The 20,281-nt window shown below is 47.0% G+C and overlaps 1 protein-coding gene across 1 annotated transcript in view; it reads left to right on the top strand.

Annotated features, from left to right (window-relative positions):
• The window catches only part of CACNG4 (calcium voltage-gated channel auxiliary subunit gamma 4), a 44,790-nt gene extending 24,509 nt beyond the window's left edge, over positions 1–20,281 (top strand). Inside the window, exons 2-4 of the mRNA XM_066200344.1 lie at positions 9,687–9,770; positions 14,893–15,033; positions 15,874–20,281. Of these exons, the coding sequence (XP_066056441.1) occupies positions 9,687–9,770; positions 14,893–15,033; positions 15,874–16,412 (764 nt within the window). The 3' untranslated portion in view covers positions 16,413–20,281. The remainder of the gene's footprint in view (positions 1–9,686; positions 9,771–14,892; positions 15,034–15,873) is intronic.

Raw genomic sequence — 20,281 nt, 5'->3', positions numbered from 1 at the left:
TGACATTGTGTGCCAAAAGCACTGCCAGTTACTAAAGTACCACTTTAAATTAAGGTCTTTGGAGCCAAAATGTAAGTAAGAGCTGGAAACTCATTGGAGGATGACTCTCAGTTCAGAGCTCTGATGGATGAAGGCTCTCACCTAAGAAGCCAACACCAGCTCCTCAAGTGTTAGACTAATTTTAGCTAAGGTAGAAAAGCCAGCCACAGAACTCTAATGGAGAGTCCTATCCAAGCTCCAAATTCACTTTAAAAGGACGAGGAGGATTATATCAGCCACCCAGAAACAGCCTCAGCAAAGTGGCAGCAGAGCAAAATATGGAAGTGAGTGGTGAGACAAACTCCTGGGCTGCCGGGATAAAGGACTGTGGCAGGAGATGCAGGACGAGACGAGGTGTGAAGGCAGAACACAGCGAGTGTGGGCTGTGGTGGTGGAGAGAGAAAAGCAGACACAGAGAAGTGAGTTAACAACCCCACGACAAACTAGAAATGTTGACAGTTTCTTGGGACTGAGCCAGGCGTGAGAACACTCACCGTGGCAGGGCTGACTTGTGTCTGACTCGAAAATGTTCCTCAAACAGCATCACCAGTGTGGCCCCAAAACAACCACGTCATACCCAGGCTGAGGAATTGCTCCTGTTTCCCTGCGCAGTTGATTTACAAAATGCAAACTGAACATCAGGGCTGGAGGTTTGTCAGTTTTTCTCCCTGGAAAACACAGAGTCATTCCCTCAATAAGCTCCGTAAGAAAGAATAACAAAAGAGACTAAAAGAGAACCCCCTGAAATTTGCCCCACTTTGCCATCCAAGCAGCAGCACGAGAGGACGTGGTTGATAAGGAGAAAATTGCAAATTGTAGTAGGAAGACCCATCAGCAGGGCTTGTGGAATTACACAGCACGCTGTGTTATCTGCTGCTTGGCCGAGGAGGGGCAGCTGGGAAGGGACAGGAGCGCTGCTGAATAACCTCAGTCGTGAATTCCGTGGCCAAAACGCTGGCTTTTGAGGGAAACGTGTGAAGGAACTGGAAACTGAGTAGCCTAAAGCAACAGGTAGCATACAACCCTCCCCTGCTCCGCAGCTGCCCTGCTCTTCCCTGGTACCATTGGTATTCACTGTGGTAGCACAAGGACACTTAGTACTTTTGGCAGCAATTTTGTAATGACTGAAGAGAATTCAAAGGACAGCAGCCAGACACTGATGTGTTTTATTAGCTCCCAGATGTGCGGGTGAGGTGAATCTTTGGGAAATGAGTTTTGCTGCCACGGGCTCTCTAACATCACTCAAGGTCTCAAAATCTTATAATGGAACAAAAGGCTGTCATGGAATTTGAAAGGCATCTTTGGCAAAGCGTCTTTTCTGAATCTGTTCATTTCTTACACAGAAATACAAATGCACAACATCTCTGATGATATTTGCCCAGCTGAAAACAGGAGGTCAGCTGCTGAGGCTGTGTGTTTTCCACACGAATTATAAGTGACTGAGCCTCTGTAGGAGTTTCCTGAGAAATCTTTCTGGTGTAGGTGATCCAGAATCTGGAGATGCTTTACTAGGGTGTATAAAATAGTGCTTGGTGCCTCCTGGATTGCAGAACATCAAAATAACGAAGAGAATATTGCTCAGAAATTAAAATTTTTCCTGCCAGAATTAGAACTCACCCCTCCTGACAGCAGAGGTGCTCCATCCATGGAAGTGTCCAGGGCCAGGTTGGATTGGGCTTGGAGCAACCTGGGATAGTGGTTGGTGTCCCTGGCCATGGCAGGGGGTTGGCACAAGATGAGCTTTAAGATCCCTTCCAACCCAGGCCCTTCTTCTGTCATTCCGTGGACAGTGGGTTTCATTACCGCCCAAGCAAGGCACACCTTCTGCTGTGGAGCCGGCTTCTTTGGGAGATGGTGAGAATCCCCTGGCATCAGGAGAGGACCAGATGAGGCCACAGGAAGCTCAGGAGTGTTCGAAAAGGGGTGGCTGTGCCATGAAGGTCAAACTGCCCGAGCAGAAACCTCCCCAGCCGCTATTTGCAGCTCTGGAGTTGGCACTCAGACCACTGGAGGCGGCTCCTTGGCCCCAGCAGGCAGGAGCTCCGCTGCTGTAAGCAATGTAAGGAGCAGAGCAGCGCAGCCTTCCTTCTGTGGGGCTGCGCTGAAAGAAGGGGCTGTGAGCAGCCTCTGCCTCCAACAGAGAGGGCTTTGTCCAGGAGCACCAGGGAGGGGCTGCAGGCGGCCAGAGGGAATCAGATCAAGCGCTGCCACAGCGCAGGCAAGCCGGGGGAAGCAGGTCAGGATGTTCTAAGCACTGGAGAGTGGTGGGGTAAGACACCTCTCTCACAGAAAGTCTACGGCAGACACCGGAGGGAGCATTTACTACATGGAGGTAAGAGAAGGGAGTGAGCACGTCAAATGACAAGACAAACCGAGAGCTGTTCCTGGAGAAAACGTGCTCCTGCCAGACTGCAGGGGAATGGGGAGCACTAAATAAAGGCCGGGCGAGAGCTCCCTGCCAGCCCCAGCTCCTCTGCAGTGCGTGGGCAGCAGCAGCTGCTCCGGCGTCTCCTCCAGCTCCTCAGAGCCCTCCCGAGGTGCTGAGCACACCGGGAAGGTGTTCTGCCTTTAAAAGCCTTAAAGAGGAGCAAAAATGGAGCAGGCAGCAAATCCTGAGTGGCTGCTCCTCACCTGACACCGAGGGGACTGCCGGGAAGCTCTGAGCAGTGGAAGGGCTGTAGGCAGCGGAGGGGGAGGGCTGGAAAAAGGGGAAATTCATGTCACAGCAGAAGATAAGAAAATAGGAGACTTGAGGAGGAGTTTTGCTTTGCCCACCAGACAATTGAAAATAGATCAAAAGAAGAACCCAAAGGGTTTGTTTGAGATGACAGCTCCTAAGGAGGAAAGTGGGGCAAATTTCATACATTTCAACATTTTAAAATAATTTTCTTTCTGCCCAGGAAGTAGATGGGAAGAAAATAAAAGGGGGTAGGCCAGATTCTGGTATCACTGGGTGAGACAGATTTGAGTCGACTACAGGGAAATCAGAATCTGACCCAAAAGTAGTCAGTTCCTCTCCCTGCAATGAGAAACAAGTGAGTTCTGAGTTAGGGAATGGAAGACAGAGAAAGAAGGAAAGGACTTCAGTAAGTGAAATGTAGAGAAACATGGTTAGGAGTAAGGATGAATTCCTTTTAGAGACTCAGCTGAGCTGAATCTGCTTTGGCCTGACCATGACACACACGGGCAGCTCGTCCTGCCCAGCTGGTTTATGGCACCAGGGTAGCCCACAGTTATGGGAATGGACTCCTACTCTTTTTATGTCCTGAGCATCTTCTGAACACAGAAAATGGCAAAAGTATGGCAATAACCCCAGGTACGAGCAATGTTCTTCATCAAATTCATCTCCAGGACGAAACAAAAATACAAACTGTCATGTGGACAAATTTCCAGGACTGGCAGGACTCCGAGGGTGTCAGACAGAATTTGTCTCAAAACCAGCCTATGCTTTGAAGTTCCCAGCTCTCACAACAGCCAAACTTTTTTCAAAGGCAGACACCCAATAAATGTGTATTTAACCTCCCGAGGCTTCTTCCTCTGCTGGCTCCATCCTCCGCGGTGATGAAGGCGGCTCACAGCAGCATTGTGGAGCAGCAAATTCACATGAGGTGTGTTTTGCACATGACCTGCATCAATAGTTCATGATTTCTTTTATAATGACAGCATTAAACATCCCCAGGCAGAGGCTCATGGGATCTGTGCTCATTCGAGTAACTTAAGGACAGGCTTGTAAAACTCTTAGCAACCAGCAGGAGACAAATAATCAAACTTGGGACCGTTTAACACAGAAAGGTCCAAGCTACAGCGAAATATCTGACGCTGTTCCTTGTGCTCTGAGGGGAGAGCTCAGGACTAGAATAACCCCTGTTTGACCAGCAGCACAACACAGGTTTTGATAGTAAAAGGAGGTGCACCCCTGATTGCTCTTCTCGAGGGTTATTTTATGACAAGAGGAATGAGAAGAAAGCAAAGGCAGCAGCTGCGTGTGCTGCGGTGTCAGTCCAGTGAGACAGGGGAGCTGTGCTGGTGGAAAATCAAACAAATGAACACGGAGCACAGATAGATATTTTTGTGGAGATGAACATTTTTTGGCATGTCTGATCTCCTTTGCTCACTATTGCTCAAATCACTCAGCAAAGCGCTTCAGAACCTGTCAGCAGAGAGATCCTCCTCAGGAAAAAAAAAATACACAACTGTTTCTCTTCTCCCCTGGCAGAGTCCAGCACTGAGACACTCTCACTCACTATAAATAGAGGTTCTCCACTGATGTCCAAGGTAAGTGTAAAGCCATGCCATTAAGGAAACCCAGTCCTGCACAACGTGCTGGGGTGGACAGTGTGTTCAGGCGACTTCTGTTACAGCAGCCCCACCCTGCTTGTCAGGCTTTTCTCGTGGTCTGTGATGCTGTCAGTCAGCCCTCTCTGTGCTGATATATTCAGAAAACTTGTCATTTGAACATTCAGATATTCATGTGTTGCAGTAAATCAGGCTGACAGTCAGCTCTGCAACTGAGGCACAGTATTTAATCACAGAATAGATGCAACAAGCAGAACCATCGGTCCAAATTTCCCATGGCACCTTACTAATTGCCTTATTTTTAATATACAGTCAGCTCCTTGCAACTTGTATTCCCTGTTTCCGCAAGCACTTGCTGTCAAATGATCCTGAAAATAATTTCATTCCGTGTCTCCAAACTATCCCAGAAGTCCCACATTTGCCAGAAAGCCATCAGCTGGTTGGTGGGGTTTCGGGGTGGATGGCTGTGGGGGTATTTACCTGCCCGCAGGTGACGGCTGAAGCCAAGTGACCACCTCAGCAGCTGACACTCACAGCCCTCATCCCACCGGTGCAACTCCTTTGGGAGAATCCCCTGCTCCACACTATTAATAGTGTGCATGTGTGTGCTCCGAGAATCCACGGCTGCTCGAGGGCTGCAGGAATGTGGCGTCTCGGCAGGGCCAGGTTTGATCCGAGATACTGCCAATGCGTGGTGTCCCATGAGAACACAAGAAAGGCTTCTCTGCCAGGTCCCAAACCCAAGTGTTTTCTGCATAACGAAGGGCTGGCAGCTGAAAGAGGTAATGGGGCAGTGCCTGTGCAGAAGATGATGGAGAAGGAGGGAGCTGCTCAGCCCCTCTCTCCTCGAGTGTCTCCTACCGCTATGGGATATCGCCTCCCGTTAGCCCTGCTCAGCACAGGGAGACAAAAACTGCTATTGACACAAGTCCCCCGCAGACAGGGAGCTCTGCTGCAGAGCTGCTCGAGTCTGGAGTGCTGGAGACCTATTTTAAATGACAACGGAGCAGTAATGCTAAGGGAAGAGCTTGTTGGGTAGAGTTTTCGGGATTAGGGCAGGGAGGAAACAAAAGTACAGCCTCGTACTGATAAATATTGTCAGACATTCGAGGGCTCTGTTTTCCAGGGCTGATTTGTGCGAACACTTCCAGGGCGACAGGGAATGTTGGCATTGATAAACACAGGAAATGGCTGTTCTCAAAGACATGGCTGATGGTATGGACAGCAACAGGATCATGTAATGCGTGGCCACTAAATTAATAAGCATTTGCATCCTAAGCATTAACCTTCACTCTCAGTCATCAAAAAATAAAAACCCGGTGAACAATTTGCAGTGATAGAGGCAGGGTTATTAAAGGATTTTTTGAGAAAGAGCAAGGAGCATGTCATCAGAATTTGGGATCACTACTTTGATTTGCTGTTGAAACTTCTACGTATTTTGAGATCTCAAACCCCAAAACAAAGCTTAAGCTTCACTTAGGGACTACAGTTGCCTCCCTTATCACGTTATCCGAGTACATCACACTCTAATTATAGTTGTCTGAACAACACTTAGTGAGATTGGGAAGTACTAACCTTGCCAGAGAAGCCCTTGAACACAGAGCAGAACCAAGTCAGAAACGCTTTTTCGTTCCTAAATGCCAGCTAAGTAGGCTGCAACCAGTGGGAAAAAAAAATGTTCTTACACCATCAACAACACTTCAGAAAATTTACCTCTTCATTATCATTAACGCAGATCCTGAAGTCCTGGCTCAAAATTCAGAACAAAGTCATTGTTTATTATGAGGGGGGGAAATGAATTCTAATATTCTTATTTCTAAAAGCATCATTTAAAACATATCAGTAATCATTCAAAGAAAGGAGCAATACTTACGTATCTCAGTGGGATATTATATCTCGCTCTCAAGAGGTATCCAGAAGTGCTTCTCAATATTTTAGTATCTGTTAGGCAGTGATTGCAGTTTATTTATCTGTCTCTAGTGGGTACAGCAGTAGGAGTTAAATATTCCATCTTCCTCTCCCAAGGATATAAGGGGCTGTATCCCCAAACTCAAACAAGGAAGAAAATCTCTCCCCCACATCCCCTCCTGGGGTGGGAAATGGCTTTGTGTGCCTCAGTGAGTGTGGACCTGTGGCCACATTTGCCTGCACATTTCTGCAAGGCAGCTCCTGAGAAGCCTGGGGGAAGAACTTCAAGGAGCTCAGCCCTTGTGCAGGAGCTTGCAGAATGGTTGTAACTGAGTTTAATTGAGGCGTTTCCTTTTCTGCCACCTCTGCCGTTCCATGATTTCATTCCATTTTATTCATTTTGCATTGCTTTACATACCAGGGCATGGACATGGGTATTCCACCAAATTCCAGCTTTGCTTTGTTTCTATTTTTCATGCATAAATACAGCTCAGACGCTGCTGTTGTGCTTTTAGAGCTGACCACTTCTCCAGCTAGTTTTAATTTTTGCCAAATCTGAGTTTCAAACTCCATCACTATGAAGAAAAGAGCTATTGTTACTTTTCCTGGCAAGTCTTTATTTCCAATACTTTGTGGATTGAAAGAGGCCTCAATACCCTGTAGATCACCAGAGTTCTTGATAGCAACTTCAAGCCTCACTGGTAGTTTAATAAGCTGTTGCTGAATTACATTGCACTTGTTAAGTTTATAGGAAAAAGTTATTCAGCCTGCTGCTGTTATTAGCTATCAAACATCACAGACACTAGAGAGGACCCTTCACCAGTATCTCTGGTCTGAACTACATAAAAAATATTGGGGAGAATATTTTGGATTCCTAGGCTTTGGTACAGGTCCAAATTTCACAGTCGTTTGCTATTTCTATAATAATTTAGCCAGATAAATAATGAGCAATTACTAGTGACCAATCCCAGTATTCCTAAAAACTGAAAATAAAAAGGAACTGCCAAGCTCATCCAGATTTTGGGGGGGTGGGGGAAGGGGGGGGAAGTGATTATCCTGGTTTTTACCTCTGCTAGTCTTGCTAAGACTCTTTCATGTGAAAGGCTCTGAATATAAGAGCCAGGAAATGAAGGTCTCATCAGTGCTGTCCTGCTGGCGCGTTCCAGCCCTGCAGTGGAAGGAATGGCTTCATGGCCTCTGAGAAAGTTCTGCCGAAGGGCCCATTGCACTCAGCAGTTCAATTATGTTGAGCCATTTGACAGAGCCCAGACCCCTCCATCAGTCCATCAGCGCTGCCACTCAAGAGGCTCCGAGAATGTTTCAGTCTTGCAGACTCCTCGTCTGTCGAGTGAGTTTCTGGAAGTGAGGTGTTTGTTTGGGCTGTTGCCATGTCCACACTGTGAACGTGCACAAGGAGCCTGTGGTGGGGGCACAGAGCTCTCTCCTTCAGGCATCTCCCTGTCTGCACCACAGCTCAGTGACCTGTGATACTTCTGCTTTTCTATCAGCTCTGGAGAAATTCAGCCGATTACCCTCGTGTTTATTGGAGAATCATGGATTCACAGGATGGTTTGGGTTCTAAGGGACCTTAAAGCTCACCCAGTTCCACCCACACCTTCCACTATCTCAGGCTGCCCCATCCAACCTGGCCTTGGACACTTCCAGGGATGGGGCAGCCACAGCTTCTCTGGGCACAACCCTCACAGGGAGGAATTTCATCCTAATATCTGCTCTAATCCTGCCTTCTGCCAGCGTGAGAAGGATGCAGAATACAAAACCTACAGACAGAGAAGTGTGTGCAGACTGAGAGGTGGCCCAACCCATACGCTCACCCATACACATTGAAAAGCCTCTTTCCACGGGAAATTAGAATGGGAAAATTATTTAGATTTTTTTTTTCCTTAATAAATAGAGAGGATAAAAATCACACTCTGAATGTATTTCCTGTAAATTACACACCTAAATGGAGAGACTCAATGAAATGACCATCTCATCTCAGAGGCTCTGTACTGCTGGGGGTGATTCAGTCCCAATGTGTGAACTGCCATGAGAATGAGCACCGGGATCTTTAAAATCTGAGTTTTGCGTTGCCTTGCCCATGAGGAGCAGCAGCCCCTGTGGTGGCCAGCACAGGGATCCACGGGCACACAGGCTCAGCAGCAGCAGGCCCAGCTGAAGTGCTCTTCCCACCTGGCAGCCAGGACAGGTGTGTCACCTCCAGATGTGACATGAGCCACTTACATCTTGTTGCCAGCCTTTGAAGTGCTGTGCAGAGAAAGCCTGAGCCGTTGCTGCAATTAGAGCTGATACATCATTTACTGGAAGAATTAAATGCGCTGTAGTAGCAAACCTGCGGTTGACACTCACAGGGTGCAATTTAAATCCTCTGGATTAGTAATTCTTTTGAGATCTTTGTAATCATTGGTAATAGGTAGTGAAATAAATCCACATTTATATCCTACAGACTGCAGCTGTGCTTCTGTTAAAGTAGCATTAACTGACGGGTTTTAAATCCTTCTGCCAGCTCGAGCTGTAAGCACCGAGGCTCCTGTGCAGGGATAACTCAGCCTGGGTGATGTGTTCCCGAGCAGGAGAGCGCTGGTTAATGAATAATGAAAGCACCACGGCGCAATCACAGCTCAGGGCTCCCTCCTGCAGGAAGCTCTCTGGGGAGAGGTGCCCGTGTCGCTCCCTGTGCCACGGCAACCCAACTGCAGCTCAGACTGTGGATGACTGTGACAGACAGTGAGAACTGTGACACAGAAGAGCTGTGACACAAAATGCTCGTGGACAGCTTTACCTGCATGGGCAAAGTGCTGAGGTGTCCAGTCGAGAGAGGGGTTTGTCCGGCCAGCTCTGGTGTTGTCCCTCCAGGGCTCAGGAGTGCACACTGTACCCTGACTTCACTGCCCAGGCTCCCAGTTAGCTAAACAAATATGCCATTAAAAGCTGAGCCAACCTTGAGTGGGACATACAGGCTTAAACTGCAGCAGGAGGAGATTTATGGACTTGTTTTTGCAGCCTAGAGAGTAATTGAAGAGGCCTCGGACAATTCAGCATTTACCGGCTCTGATAAGGGAAGGCTGCACTTCACTGGGATGAGATGGGAAGGGTGATGGGAGTGAGATTGGCCCTGGGAGCCCCAGCCATGGAGCAGGGACCCAGCATGAGAGCCACTCTGGGAACAAAAAAGAAGCTTTGCAAACTCAGTATGCTCGTAAGATAAGCAGAGCACTGATAAAGTGAAGCATTTAGAGATTAAAAAACTCAAGAGAATGATGTAAGTGGCTGAAGGAAAGAACCCAGGAATCCTGGCTGTCCCTTCCTTCAGCCCAATCTGCCCAAAATTCATTACTTCAGAGATGATTTCTTGACAGGTTTTTAAAAAGCACATTTACCTGGTTCTGTTCCTTATGGGTTCTGTTTGCTTTGTTTCCATTTAGGAATCTACAAAGGACATTGTTTCCGGATCAACCACTTCCCTGAAGACAATGACTACGACCACGACAGCTCAGAGTACCTTCTCCGTAAGTGAGCAGTGGACCTAACACACGGAGGTGGCCAGAGAGGCTTCCCTGGGCTTCTCCTCTGCAGAGAGCAACCCCAGTTTTACTCAGTGCCAGGCTGGCCCAAACTGGGCCGCACAGCCCAGTGGTGCCACGTGTCCAGTTCACGCTGCAGCTGACACAGCATCGCCCTTGGGGACCCCCACTCCATAGAGTCACTGTAGGGAGAAAGCTGAAATTTGTGCAGCTAACAGCAAAATCCCAGCATGAACAGGGGCTGTGGCTTCCCTGCCTGGCCAGCCAGCCACTGCTGCTCCATGCTGGCATGTAATTTCCACCAGAGGGGATTTCACCCACCAACCTGGTGCTTGAAATCACGGCAGTTGTTCCATCCCCTCCACATGACCATTCTCTCAGCTGATGGCAAGTCCTGGAACCCAACCATGGAACCTGCAAAGCTGGAGTTAGATTCCCCTTCCCCAGAGGACTCCTTGCCTTGTTGTTCCTTCTGAACAAAAGAGCAGAGCAGCCAAGCTGAAAGCAGTGCCCTTTACCAGGGAGAGGAGCTGCAGCTCACAAGGTGTTGGGGAAGCAGGGAGCAGAGAACAACGCTGCTGGCAAGGCAGAGAACTCCTCAATTACAATATTAATTACCTGAAACACCACTTGGAGAACCACTCTGCCCTTCCGCTCACTTCTGGGCAACAACTTCTAGTTGCTAAGACATGAAGAAGGAAAAAAAACCTCTGAAAAGTTTGCCTCACCAGAAAACCCAGATGTTTTCTTCCTCTTTGCTCTTGTCGATTTAGATCAGTCACAGCACCCGGGTGACACGATTTCAGAGCTCAGGCAAAGGCAGAGTGTGAGCACAGCTGCATTTATCTTTCATACAAAGCCTTGGAACTAATGTTAAATTGATGCCAAGTCAGCTTTAGGAAACAAACATCATTAGTAAAAGGAAAAGAGGAATTAAGTAGCATCTTGATAAAAGCACATTATGCCTTCTTTATATGGAGAAAAGTGAGAACTGGGAAAAACAGTCTCCAGCTCCATGTTAAGATACGAGACTGGCAAATTGTTTGTAAGTGTGCTTGTGACGGGTGTTCCTAAAAGCTGAATGCAAAAGTGACTAAGTACAGATCTAAAAAACAAGTTGGTCCAACCCTTTATGCCTTCTGCAAAATCAGCCTCCGGTGTCTCCCCCGCAGAGCAGAGCTCACCTCACAGAGTGTGCACAGACACAAGGCTCCTTGGCTTTAACTTTCATAAGAAGAAATGCAGTTTCCCATGCACAGAGTTGATTTAGAGATTACTGAAAGGTTACGTGTCAAAATCCAGAGGAGATGAGCTCATACCTATATGTAATAGGGACCAAATCATTGTCTAAGGCGGGAGGATGTTTGCATCCTGCTTCAAAGGGACGTGAGAGCTGCCATCCTGCTTTTGCCCTCTGCAGTCTACTGGCTCCATATCATTCCCCACTAATTCTGGCCATTTCTTGGCACAGTTTCTCAGAGGGACACGTTGGGACTCATACTTATTTTTCCTGCCTGGCTTAGACAAAGGCACCCACACTCATGTATTTCATGCTCCTGAAGGAGCAGCGTGAGGGGTCTCAGCCTCTTCCACAGTCCCCAATTTACTTTGGGCTTCAGAGAAATGCAAACACTGTAGTCCTAGCAGGATCGGGTCCTGCTTCCAAACCCCATGGAAATCAGTAACAAAAATGACTGATTTTAGGAGACTTTGGTCTCGGGAGTGGGTAGGGGCAAGAGTTTGGATTTTGCCCTTTGGTGTCCAAGATGCTCCCTGCAAAACCAAGCAAACGTCAGCGCAGTGACAAGCTGACACGTGCAGAGGAGCTCAGACAAGACCCTTCCTATTGAACCTTCCCCATGGCAACACACGCCCATCTGTGTGTCTAAAAAAATCTCCCTCACATGCCTGAGCAGGGCCCCAGCGAGCAGCAGATGTCCCAGTGCCAGCACGGAGAGCCCGCGGTGTCCCCGGGCTGCCACTGCATCCCCAGCGGCAAATGCGCCCCGGCTTCCCTGTCTCCTGCTTCCCTGTCTCCTGCTTCTCCTGCTTCCTTCATCTCCTGCTTCCCTGATCTCCTGCTTTCCTGTCTCCTGCTTCTCCTGCTTCCTTCATCTCCTGCTTCTCTTGCTTCCCTGATCTCCTGCTTTCCTGTCTCCTGCTTCTCCTGCTTCCTTCATCTCCTGCTTCCTTCATCTCCTGCTTCTCCCGCTTCCCTGTCTCCTGCTTCCCTGTCTCCCGCATTCCTTCGGGCACACAAAACCCGAGCTGCTCCCGCCCAGCATCGCACGAAGCGCAGGCACCTCTCCCTTGGCAGAAGGGGGATCTCACCCTCGCTGTGCACCGGGGATGTCGGGGCTCTGCTGCTCTGAGCAGGAGGACCCCGCTTCGGGGGCATCTCTACACTTTCCTGCCCTTCCTCCCTGCATGTCAGAGCATCCTCTTTCCAAAGCCGTTCCCTGGGCTCCTGCCTTTCTGGAGATTAAAAGCCCGAGCCGAGCAGGGTTTGCAGCCCCATGGGGAGGAGCAGCGCCGCGGCTCCACCGAAGGAGGTGTCACCGCACATAGCGGTGCACAGCAGGCGATGCAAACCGACAGGGCAGTAAACAACGGGGGGAGAAAAGCCAGGGAGAAAGCAAAAACCAGATTGCCTTAATGTTTTTTGATGTGCTGTCATTTTATTACCAGTATCAGGAGACATATGTAAATTCTACGTGGTACCTTATGAGCTTCCTTTGAAATTTCAGAGCTAAAAGTATACGCTGTAAGAAAAAAAATACACGGTGGCATTTTTTCAGGAAGAGAACACTGTGTGTTTTGTTTCTCTTCGCATTAACTACCTACTATAGAAAAATTATCACTGGAGATTATTAGTACTAATAGAACAACCCAGCCCCTACATTTGGTGTGTCTGACAAGTTCCTTCCAATGATATCACTGAAGCATTTTGGGAAAGCTCTTTCGTTTTACTGAAATCATTGTAAGCAGCATGACCGTAAAGTGCAGGATACAATATCCAGAAAGGGTGGGCCAGAGGGGATGTTGAGCCTTTAGCCAGGGGAAAAAACACGGATCTGGGGTGCCTTAAAGTCCAGCAGCAGAGACTGACTTTGAATCTTTTCCTCATAACTGACTGAAAAAACTGACTCAAAAGCCATGGTGCTGTTAATTCATCCCACACACGTGGGGGTACACCCAGGACAAGGGAACAGGCTCTCACCTCTCAGGAGGCTTTGAGCGGAGACCTTACACCCGCTCACATCAGTCGGGTTTGGCAGTTCCTGCCAGACGCCGTCTGAATAGCAATGCACCCGCCTGGCCCGGCTTCAGATCCGGCTGGAAAATGCCCCGTCTGTGAAGGACACGTGCACGCTTTGGGAAAGGATGGACTTTCCCGGCTGTTGCAGATCCCTACAGGCAGAAGCTTCCCAGGCACGCACCGTGTTTTTGGGTTTGTGTCTGCACAACCCTGCGGGGCCGTGCGGGGCACGGTGAGCCATGCTGGTGAGGAACCCCCAGCCCCGTCCCTCCCGCAGCTCTGGAGCTCTGCCACCAGTTACCAGGGGAATCGTTAGGAAGCCATTCACTGGGCCGGGAACGCCGCGGCCATCGGCAGCGATCTGGGAAAGCAGCAGCTGGAACATCTGCCCGTTTGTCCCGGGGAAGCGGGCGCCGCTCGCCGTGCGTGTCAGCCAGGAGGACGCGCCCGGAGAGGCCGCGGCGCCCCCGGCCCCGCAGCGGCGCAGATGGCGTGTGCTCCTCTCCACTCCCCAGCCCTGCCGTGCCCGTGGCCTCGCAGTCTGCTCTGGGGTTCCCGTGCCACTGCGACAGCAGCCTCTGACTCTCCCTCGCCTTGGGAGCCCCCATCCTGGCACCCCTCGCTCTGCCGGGGCTCCCCTCCCTGCCCTCGCCTTTCCCCGGCTTCAGGGTGATCCCATTCTCCACAGCAGTGTTCAGCACCTTATCTCCCCTTCTTCGAAAAATAAATCCTGTCTCTGCAGCAATAAAACTCGGTTCCTCACTCTGCCTTTCAGGAGCCCCTGCCAGCCTTCACCCCTTTGGTTTTTGCAATACAGGCATCTCTCTTCTCATGCTTGTTTATTTTTCCTCAGCCCTTTTGTTCCCTCCCTGCCGCTTCCCTGTCGATTGCTGCTCTGGCTTGTTGTGGCCCGGCTTTGAAAGCTGGCTTGAAGTGGTGTTTTAATATTTTTGTGGGGGATTTTATACGCTGATGAATGGACTGAAGCATGCGGAATTTTAAATTACTACCTTGCTGTCAGGAAACTAAACACAAACATCTAAGACACACTTGCTAAAATTCCTTCCTTAGAAATCAGAAAGGTTTCGATGTCCTTAATATCCAGCAAAAGAAAAAGGGGTTATTAGCCGTGCTTGCTGGCAACATGGATGCTGCTGACTTCAAGAGCTGTAATTTGCTCCCCTTGTGCGTGCACCACGGAACAGATCTGTCTGCTCCAGCTGTCCCAAACCTTGTAGGGTTCATAGCCAGCTCATGAATTTTTTACTGCTGCACCCTGCGTGGTGCTAGGTCTTACTGTCACTTATCTCGTGCCTTGCCAGAAATATTCTGCACAGGGTGGCATCAGAAAATGGCAATAATGTTGGACTTCCTGGGAGAAAGCTCCAAAGATTGAAGCCATTCAGCCGAGAGTCAGTGTCACACCGGCCACCTCATGGCTTCATCGTCCCAAAAACACACCCAGAAATACAGAATCAGTGATAATTCTAGCAAAAAGGAATAAAAAATGGTAATAAGTTAGATGTTAGGAAAAAAAAATTCTTTGCTGGGAGGGTTATGAAGCACTGGGATATGTGTCCCTGAGTATGTTCAAAAAATGTGTGGATGTGGCTGGCACTCAAGGACACGGTTTAGTGGTAAGCATGGTGGAGGTGCTGATTTCACTGTTGGATCTGATGATCTTAAAAGTCTCTTTCAACCTTAACCATTCTCTGGTTCTATTAAATCATTCTTCTTAACGATTTTAGGGATAAAACAGGGGGGTTGAGACTCTAATCTCCACGCTTGTGCCAGAGGAGGCCCCCAAAATGATTACTCTGTTTTTTCCTCCTACCTGTCTCCCTCCAGGCATTGTCCGTGCCTCCAGCGTGTTCCCCATCCTAAGCACAATTCTGCTGTTGCTGGGAGGGCTCTGTGTCGGAGCAGGAAGGATTTACAACAGCAAAAACAACATTATTCTCAGCGCTGGGATCCTCTTTGTTGCAGCAGGTATGTTCTGTTTAAATTGAGTTCTTGAGCAGTGCTGCCTTTTTCAGCTGGAAAAGACTCTGGAAAAGCTCCTTGACAGTGCTTTCCCTGCACGCCTTTCCTGGACTGAGGGCATTAACAACACCACAGCAGGCAAATTTCTCAAGACAAAATTATGTTCTTGAAGCCCCACAATAAGTATATTTTAGAGAAGCTTTTGGTCTTCCTTAAGAAGGAAGTGAAATTCAGTAACAAGCATGTTTTACACTATTTAAAATGTATTAAATGTCAGATGAATCAGGCATCTCTTATACCTAGGGGCGCTTTTTTTCTCTTTTTTTTTTTTTAATATGAAGGCAGAAAACATTCACCTCTGATAGGTGAGCCCGTTTTTCACACTAGAAACATCTGAGAGAGCCAGCCCCATCGTTAATAGCTCTCCCTGCAGCCTGTATTAAGCATGCTGCATTTAGATGAAAATTCAGCAAGGTGGAAGAGAACTTATACTGATCAAGGTGAACAGCCGTAGCCCTGAGCTCCAAATGTATTTTTATCGTTCTTCTGGATGTTAGAGTCCCACTCACAATATTAGCGAGCTCCCACCAGCTGCTGCTTTTCCACGGTGGCAATGAAAGAGTCCTGCTGAGTATTTTGGGATCCATGTGAGCACACGGGTCCCATACGTTGATCTATTGGTTGTTTTTCAGGAATAAATGAATCCTTGAGATAAATGTTAGAGTAAATAAATGCAATAAAATTTCCTTGTCCCAGTCTAAGAACCATTCAGGTCCAGAAAGTACCGTGGCTGGAATTTTATCTCCCCAGCCACATAAACGCTGATTTATGTTTTTCTTCCTCTAGGTCTAAGTAATATCATAGGGATCATTGTCTACATATCGAGCAATGCAGGTGACCCAAGTGACAAGCGAGATGAGGACAAAAAGAACCATTACAACTATGGTTGGTCTTTTTATTTTGGAGCCTTGTCTTTTATTGTGGCCGAAACCATAGGTGTTCTGGCTGTGAACATTTATATTGAGAAGAACAAAGAGCTGAGGTTTAAGACCAAGAGGGAATTCCTTAAGACTTCTTCCAGTTCTCCCTATGCCAGGATGCCAAGCTATAGGTACAGGAGGCGGAGGTCCAGATCCAGCTCCCGATCCACGGAGCCTTCTCCATCCAGGGACATTTCTCCGGTTGGCATGAAGATAGCAGGCACCATCCCCATGAACGAAATTTCCATGTACACCCTTTCCAGGGAGCCTTTGAAGGTCACCACGGCTGCCAGCTACAACGCAGACCAAGAAGCCAGTTTCCTGCAGGTCCACAACTTCCTCCAGAAGGAATTTAAGGAAGGACTCCACGTCAACATGGTCAACAGGAGAACGACACCTGTTTGAAGCACCCTCTTTCCTCGTGCTTTTTGAAGAGATGCCCAAACAGAATGGATCTGTCAGGAGCGATGTGAAAATACCCTCTCACCTCTTTAATTGTGGCATGTGTTGAGGTAGCAAGTGGAGATCCTCTGGACCAACATAAAGATATTTACACGCTCGTAGCTTTTTTGGAAGCTATTTGGAGTTTGTTTATTTCCGTTCTTGGTGTCACAAGATGAAGGCAGTTCATGTTCCTGCACTTTTGTGGTGTGTACACAGTCTTGGAGAAACTGCAAAGGACTGGCCACCAGTGTGTTTTAAAGGATTACAGAAAAATTGTTGTACTTTTTTTTTTTTTTTCTAATATTGAGATCCCTTAATACAAACTTGCAAATATAATTTATAACCAAGCCCAAGGATGAAAATGAACTACTCATCAAGCGAGCCACTTTCCTTCGACACGGCATAGGCTTTGCCTCTTTCAAAAAAAAAAAAAAAAAAAAAAAGAAAAAAAAAATTAAATATTTTTGAAGGCAACACTTTCTAAAACTGACCTGTGCCACTGAAACCATAGAGCACCCACGTACTGAGCGTTACGGACTCCCTGATGGGGTGGGAAGGGGGTCTCCCATTCCTGGGGTGAGGCATCCCTTGGGGCACCGCAGGCCGAGGAGCGGAGGGTGGGTGCGTCTTGAAACGCCTGGAAAGGGGAAAAAAAGGATTAAAGCAGGTGGGACTTGAGCCTATTTGCAAACATCATTTCTTGCCTAACGTTTAGAAAACTTGAATTCTCATTTCGACGAGCCCTAGTGCCTGATCCGGCAAGGTGCTGAGTGCTGGCTGTCAGGAGCCCCTGGAGACTTCCCCGAGCGCGGCGGGAGCGGGGCAGAGCCGGGGCGGCCCCGCTCCTGATTTCCTTTACTGCTTCACAAGTGCAACACTAACAACAGCTACTGCGAGCAGAGATCTCCGAGCAACGAGGACCGACCGTGCCCGGGCTAGCCAAACTTCCCGCGGCAGCAGGAGCAACGAGCGTTAACAGAGCAGATGACAACTTTGTATTTTTTAAAACAGAACAAAAAAAAAAATTTAAAAAAAAAAGGAAAAAAAAGAAACAAACAACAACAACAAAAAAAAAAAGATAAAAAAATTAATCACCGTTTATGAGATATTTATTAAACTCTTTTTATTATGAATTAAGTGCCGCATGGTGCAAGGTATAGTTGCTTTTAGATGGAAATGGTGGTTCGACCTAATTTAATTTATTTTGTAATGATGCATCTACTTACGTGCAGAGAGCCCACAGCAAACTCTATGCACCACGTAAGGAGGGAGCTAATTTGTACCCTTTGCTTCTGTATGTTTCTAAATGAGTCTGAAATACTTTTTTTTTCTTCTTATAAATTCCTGCTTTCGGTTTTTACACTTAGGCTTGGATCTCAAAGCTCGAGGGCCTGACTCAAAGGTAATTTAATTTAATAGTACTCATGCTGATTTTAGTGACCACTCGACCAAGCCATATGAGAATGAGGTGCCCGATTCCCCTCATATGAATTAGATGCAGTGAGAGAGGAGCATCTAATTCCTGTAGATTCTTTTGAATATCCCCATCATCTTTGCCCAGAAAATCTTTGCTAGAAGAAGATTAGACAAGCGGTGCCAAGAAAAAAAATCTGTAATTTGAAAAGTTTGGGTCACTGGTAGTGGGAGATCTCAACCAAACTGTTAAAGCCTCTTCAGTCTTAATTTATCCTATGGTGGCCCCAGAGCCAGAGACTCAGGGGTGGTTTGGATACGAGGTTTTTCAGCTACTGGAACCAAGTCCTCCAGGGAAATCCTGGAGAAGCTGCCTTAACATCCCAAAAAGGAAGTTGAAGCCCGTCTCCCCTCAGAGAAACCCTGCTCAAGCCTCTCTCCTTGCAAGAACCAAGACACAATTCTCAATTTTAAGCGAGAGTCTTCCCCTGGTCACTGTTAAGCTCTGCCTGGCCTTCAGCCTGGCACAGCCACTTCGTTATTTTGGCAGAGGTGGGTTGGAGCCTTCATCCCTGCTCATTAAGAGTTTCCATTCAGGTTAAAACTCCACTGGGATCCTTTTTTCAAACCTCTGAACTCTGAGAGCTAAAGCGAATGGAGCGATGGGAACGATTTAAAAGTAGAAAATGTTGTGCTACTTTCTGTATCAACACACTATGAAGAAAGATGTTACACAAGCTTTTTAAAAAAATTCAAACAGAGGCAGAAAAGAAAACTTTTTTACCTACTTTTCGGCTAGGACAACATAAAAGGGTTCTAAAACTATTAAAGTTCTTGATGAAAGGTTTTTTTTACAAGAATCTTTATGCTTTCAAACAATAAATTATTTCCTACTTTTTGAGACTTCGTAATATTAAAATACTTTGATTAGCTATGATAGAAGTAGAAGTTTGCAATGAAAAAAAAAAACAACCTTCTGTCTCATTAGTGTGTCATACTAAGTGCTAATTAATTTACATCTAATTATAGTCAATGTATTTTTCAAGTGCAATTTCCCAGGACTATTTGTTTCCCACTGTGTTAAAAAAACTAATAGTTAGAACTAAGTCCTCATCCGTGTTTACTGTAATTAAGAATAAAAACCATTCCCTTTCAAACCAGGAGTTAGATATAGGCTGTTTCTCTAAACTCATGTACCTTGAACTGGAAGTGGACAGTGTGAGGTTTGCTCTGCGCGTGGGTTTTGTTCTTTTTCGTCGTTGTTCTCCAGTGAATGTGCTTCAAACCACCCATCTGATTCCAGACTAAATCCAAGGTTTTTCTTCAGCCCAGCTCAGACCTGCAGAGGCAAGCGAGGTATTTTTGGCAGAAAAAAAAAAAAACATCTTGCTGGGCGTTTTGGGATGTTGCTCTTTGCCAGAGCCTCCTCGCCCAGGGCAGGGCTGGGTCCAGCAGCTCTCCAGGAGTGATGCCCTGTTTTGGTCCAAGCTGGAGCATCTGCTCCTTCTCCAGCAGGCACCTTCAAGAAATGGAGCTGGAGTAGGGATCATGAGATGCTCGTGGGATCTGGACAGGGAACAAAGTCATGCGGAGATAACAGGGACCAGAGCTTCTGTCCTGTGGGACAGCAAGGGCTGCAACTGAAAACTCAGCAGTTAAGTTGCAGTGCAGCAAATTGTTCAACCAAAGCCAAAACCAAAAAAAAAAATATGCATTTGACAATTCCAGTACAAAAAAAAAAAAAAAAACAAACCAAAAAAACCAAAATGAACAAAAAAACCCTCCCAGTCCTTTCCCGTGAAAAAACTTTGATTCTGACAAAACTGAAAAATTTGGAGCATTCCTGCCCATGAACTGTCTTGCTCCATGGTTGATCCATCTGAACAGAGATTGTGCTCAGACTTTGAAACCACTCAGTGATAGTTTTAAAGAAAAATCATCTGTTCTTCCACATCTCTCTGGTTTCCCTGGACAGCACTGAACAAATGAGCCCCATTTCCCAGCAAGGCCTGCAGATACCATAAAACCATATCATTAACAATAATCGGTCTTTTGGTATATAACACACCGTAGCAGCAGAACTAAAAAAAAAAATAAAAAAAGAAATAAATGCTATTGGATCAGATTTGATTTTCCAAGAAACAAAGCTTCAGGTATACCATGAGCTCTCTCTTCCTCATTTCTCATACACAATAGGAGTAAAAGGAGAAATCACTTCAGCTGCCCAGACATCTAACAATAAACTATTTTTCTATTTCCTTTTCTCTCTGTATGGATCACAAATCCACAAGGGCTAATATATCATGTCCCTTGAGGCTACATCTCTGTCTGCAGTTCTAAAGTGTTATTTCCACTGTGCTTCAGTTCTACTGGTATAATCACAACCATGTATAATGTACTTAATCCTTACTTTTTAA

Source organism: Chamaea fasciata, unplaced genomic scaffold (genome assembly GCF_029207755.1).
Source record: "Chamaea fasciata isolate MVZ Bird 193981 ecotype frontalis unplaced genomic scaffold, bChaFas1.0.hap1 SCAF_19, whole genome shotgun sequence".
Lineage (NCBI taxonomy): Eukaryota > Metazoa > Chordata > Aves > Passeriformes > Sylviidae > Chamaea > Chamaea fasciata.
This window is presented reverse-complemented; position numbering and strand designations above follow the sequence as displayed.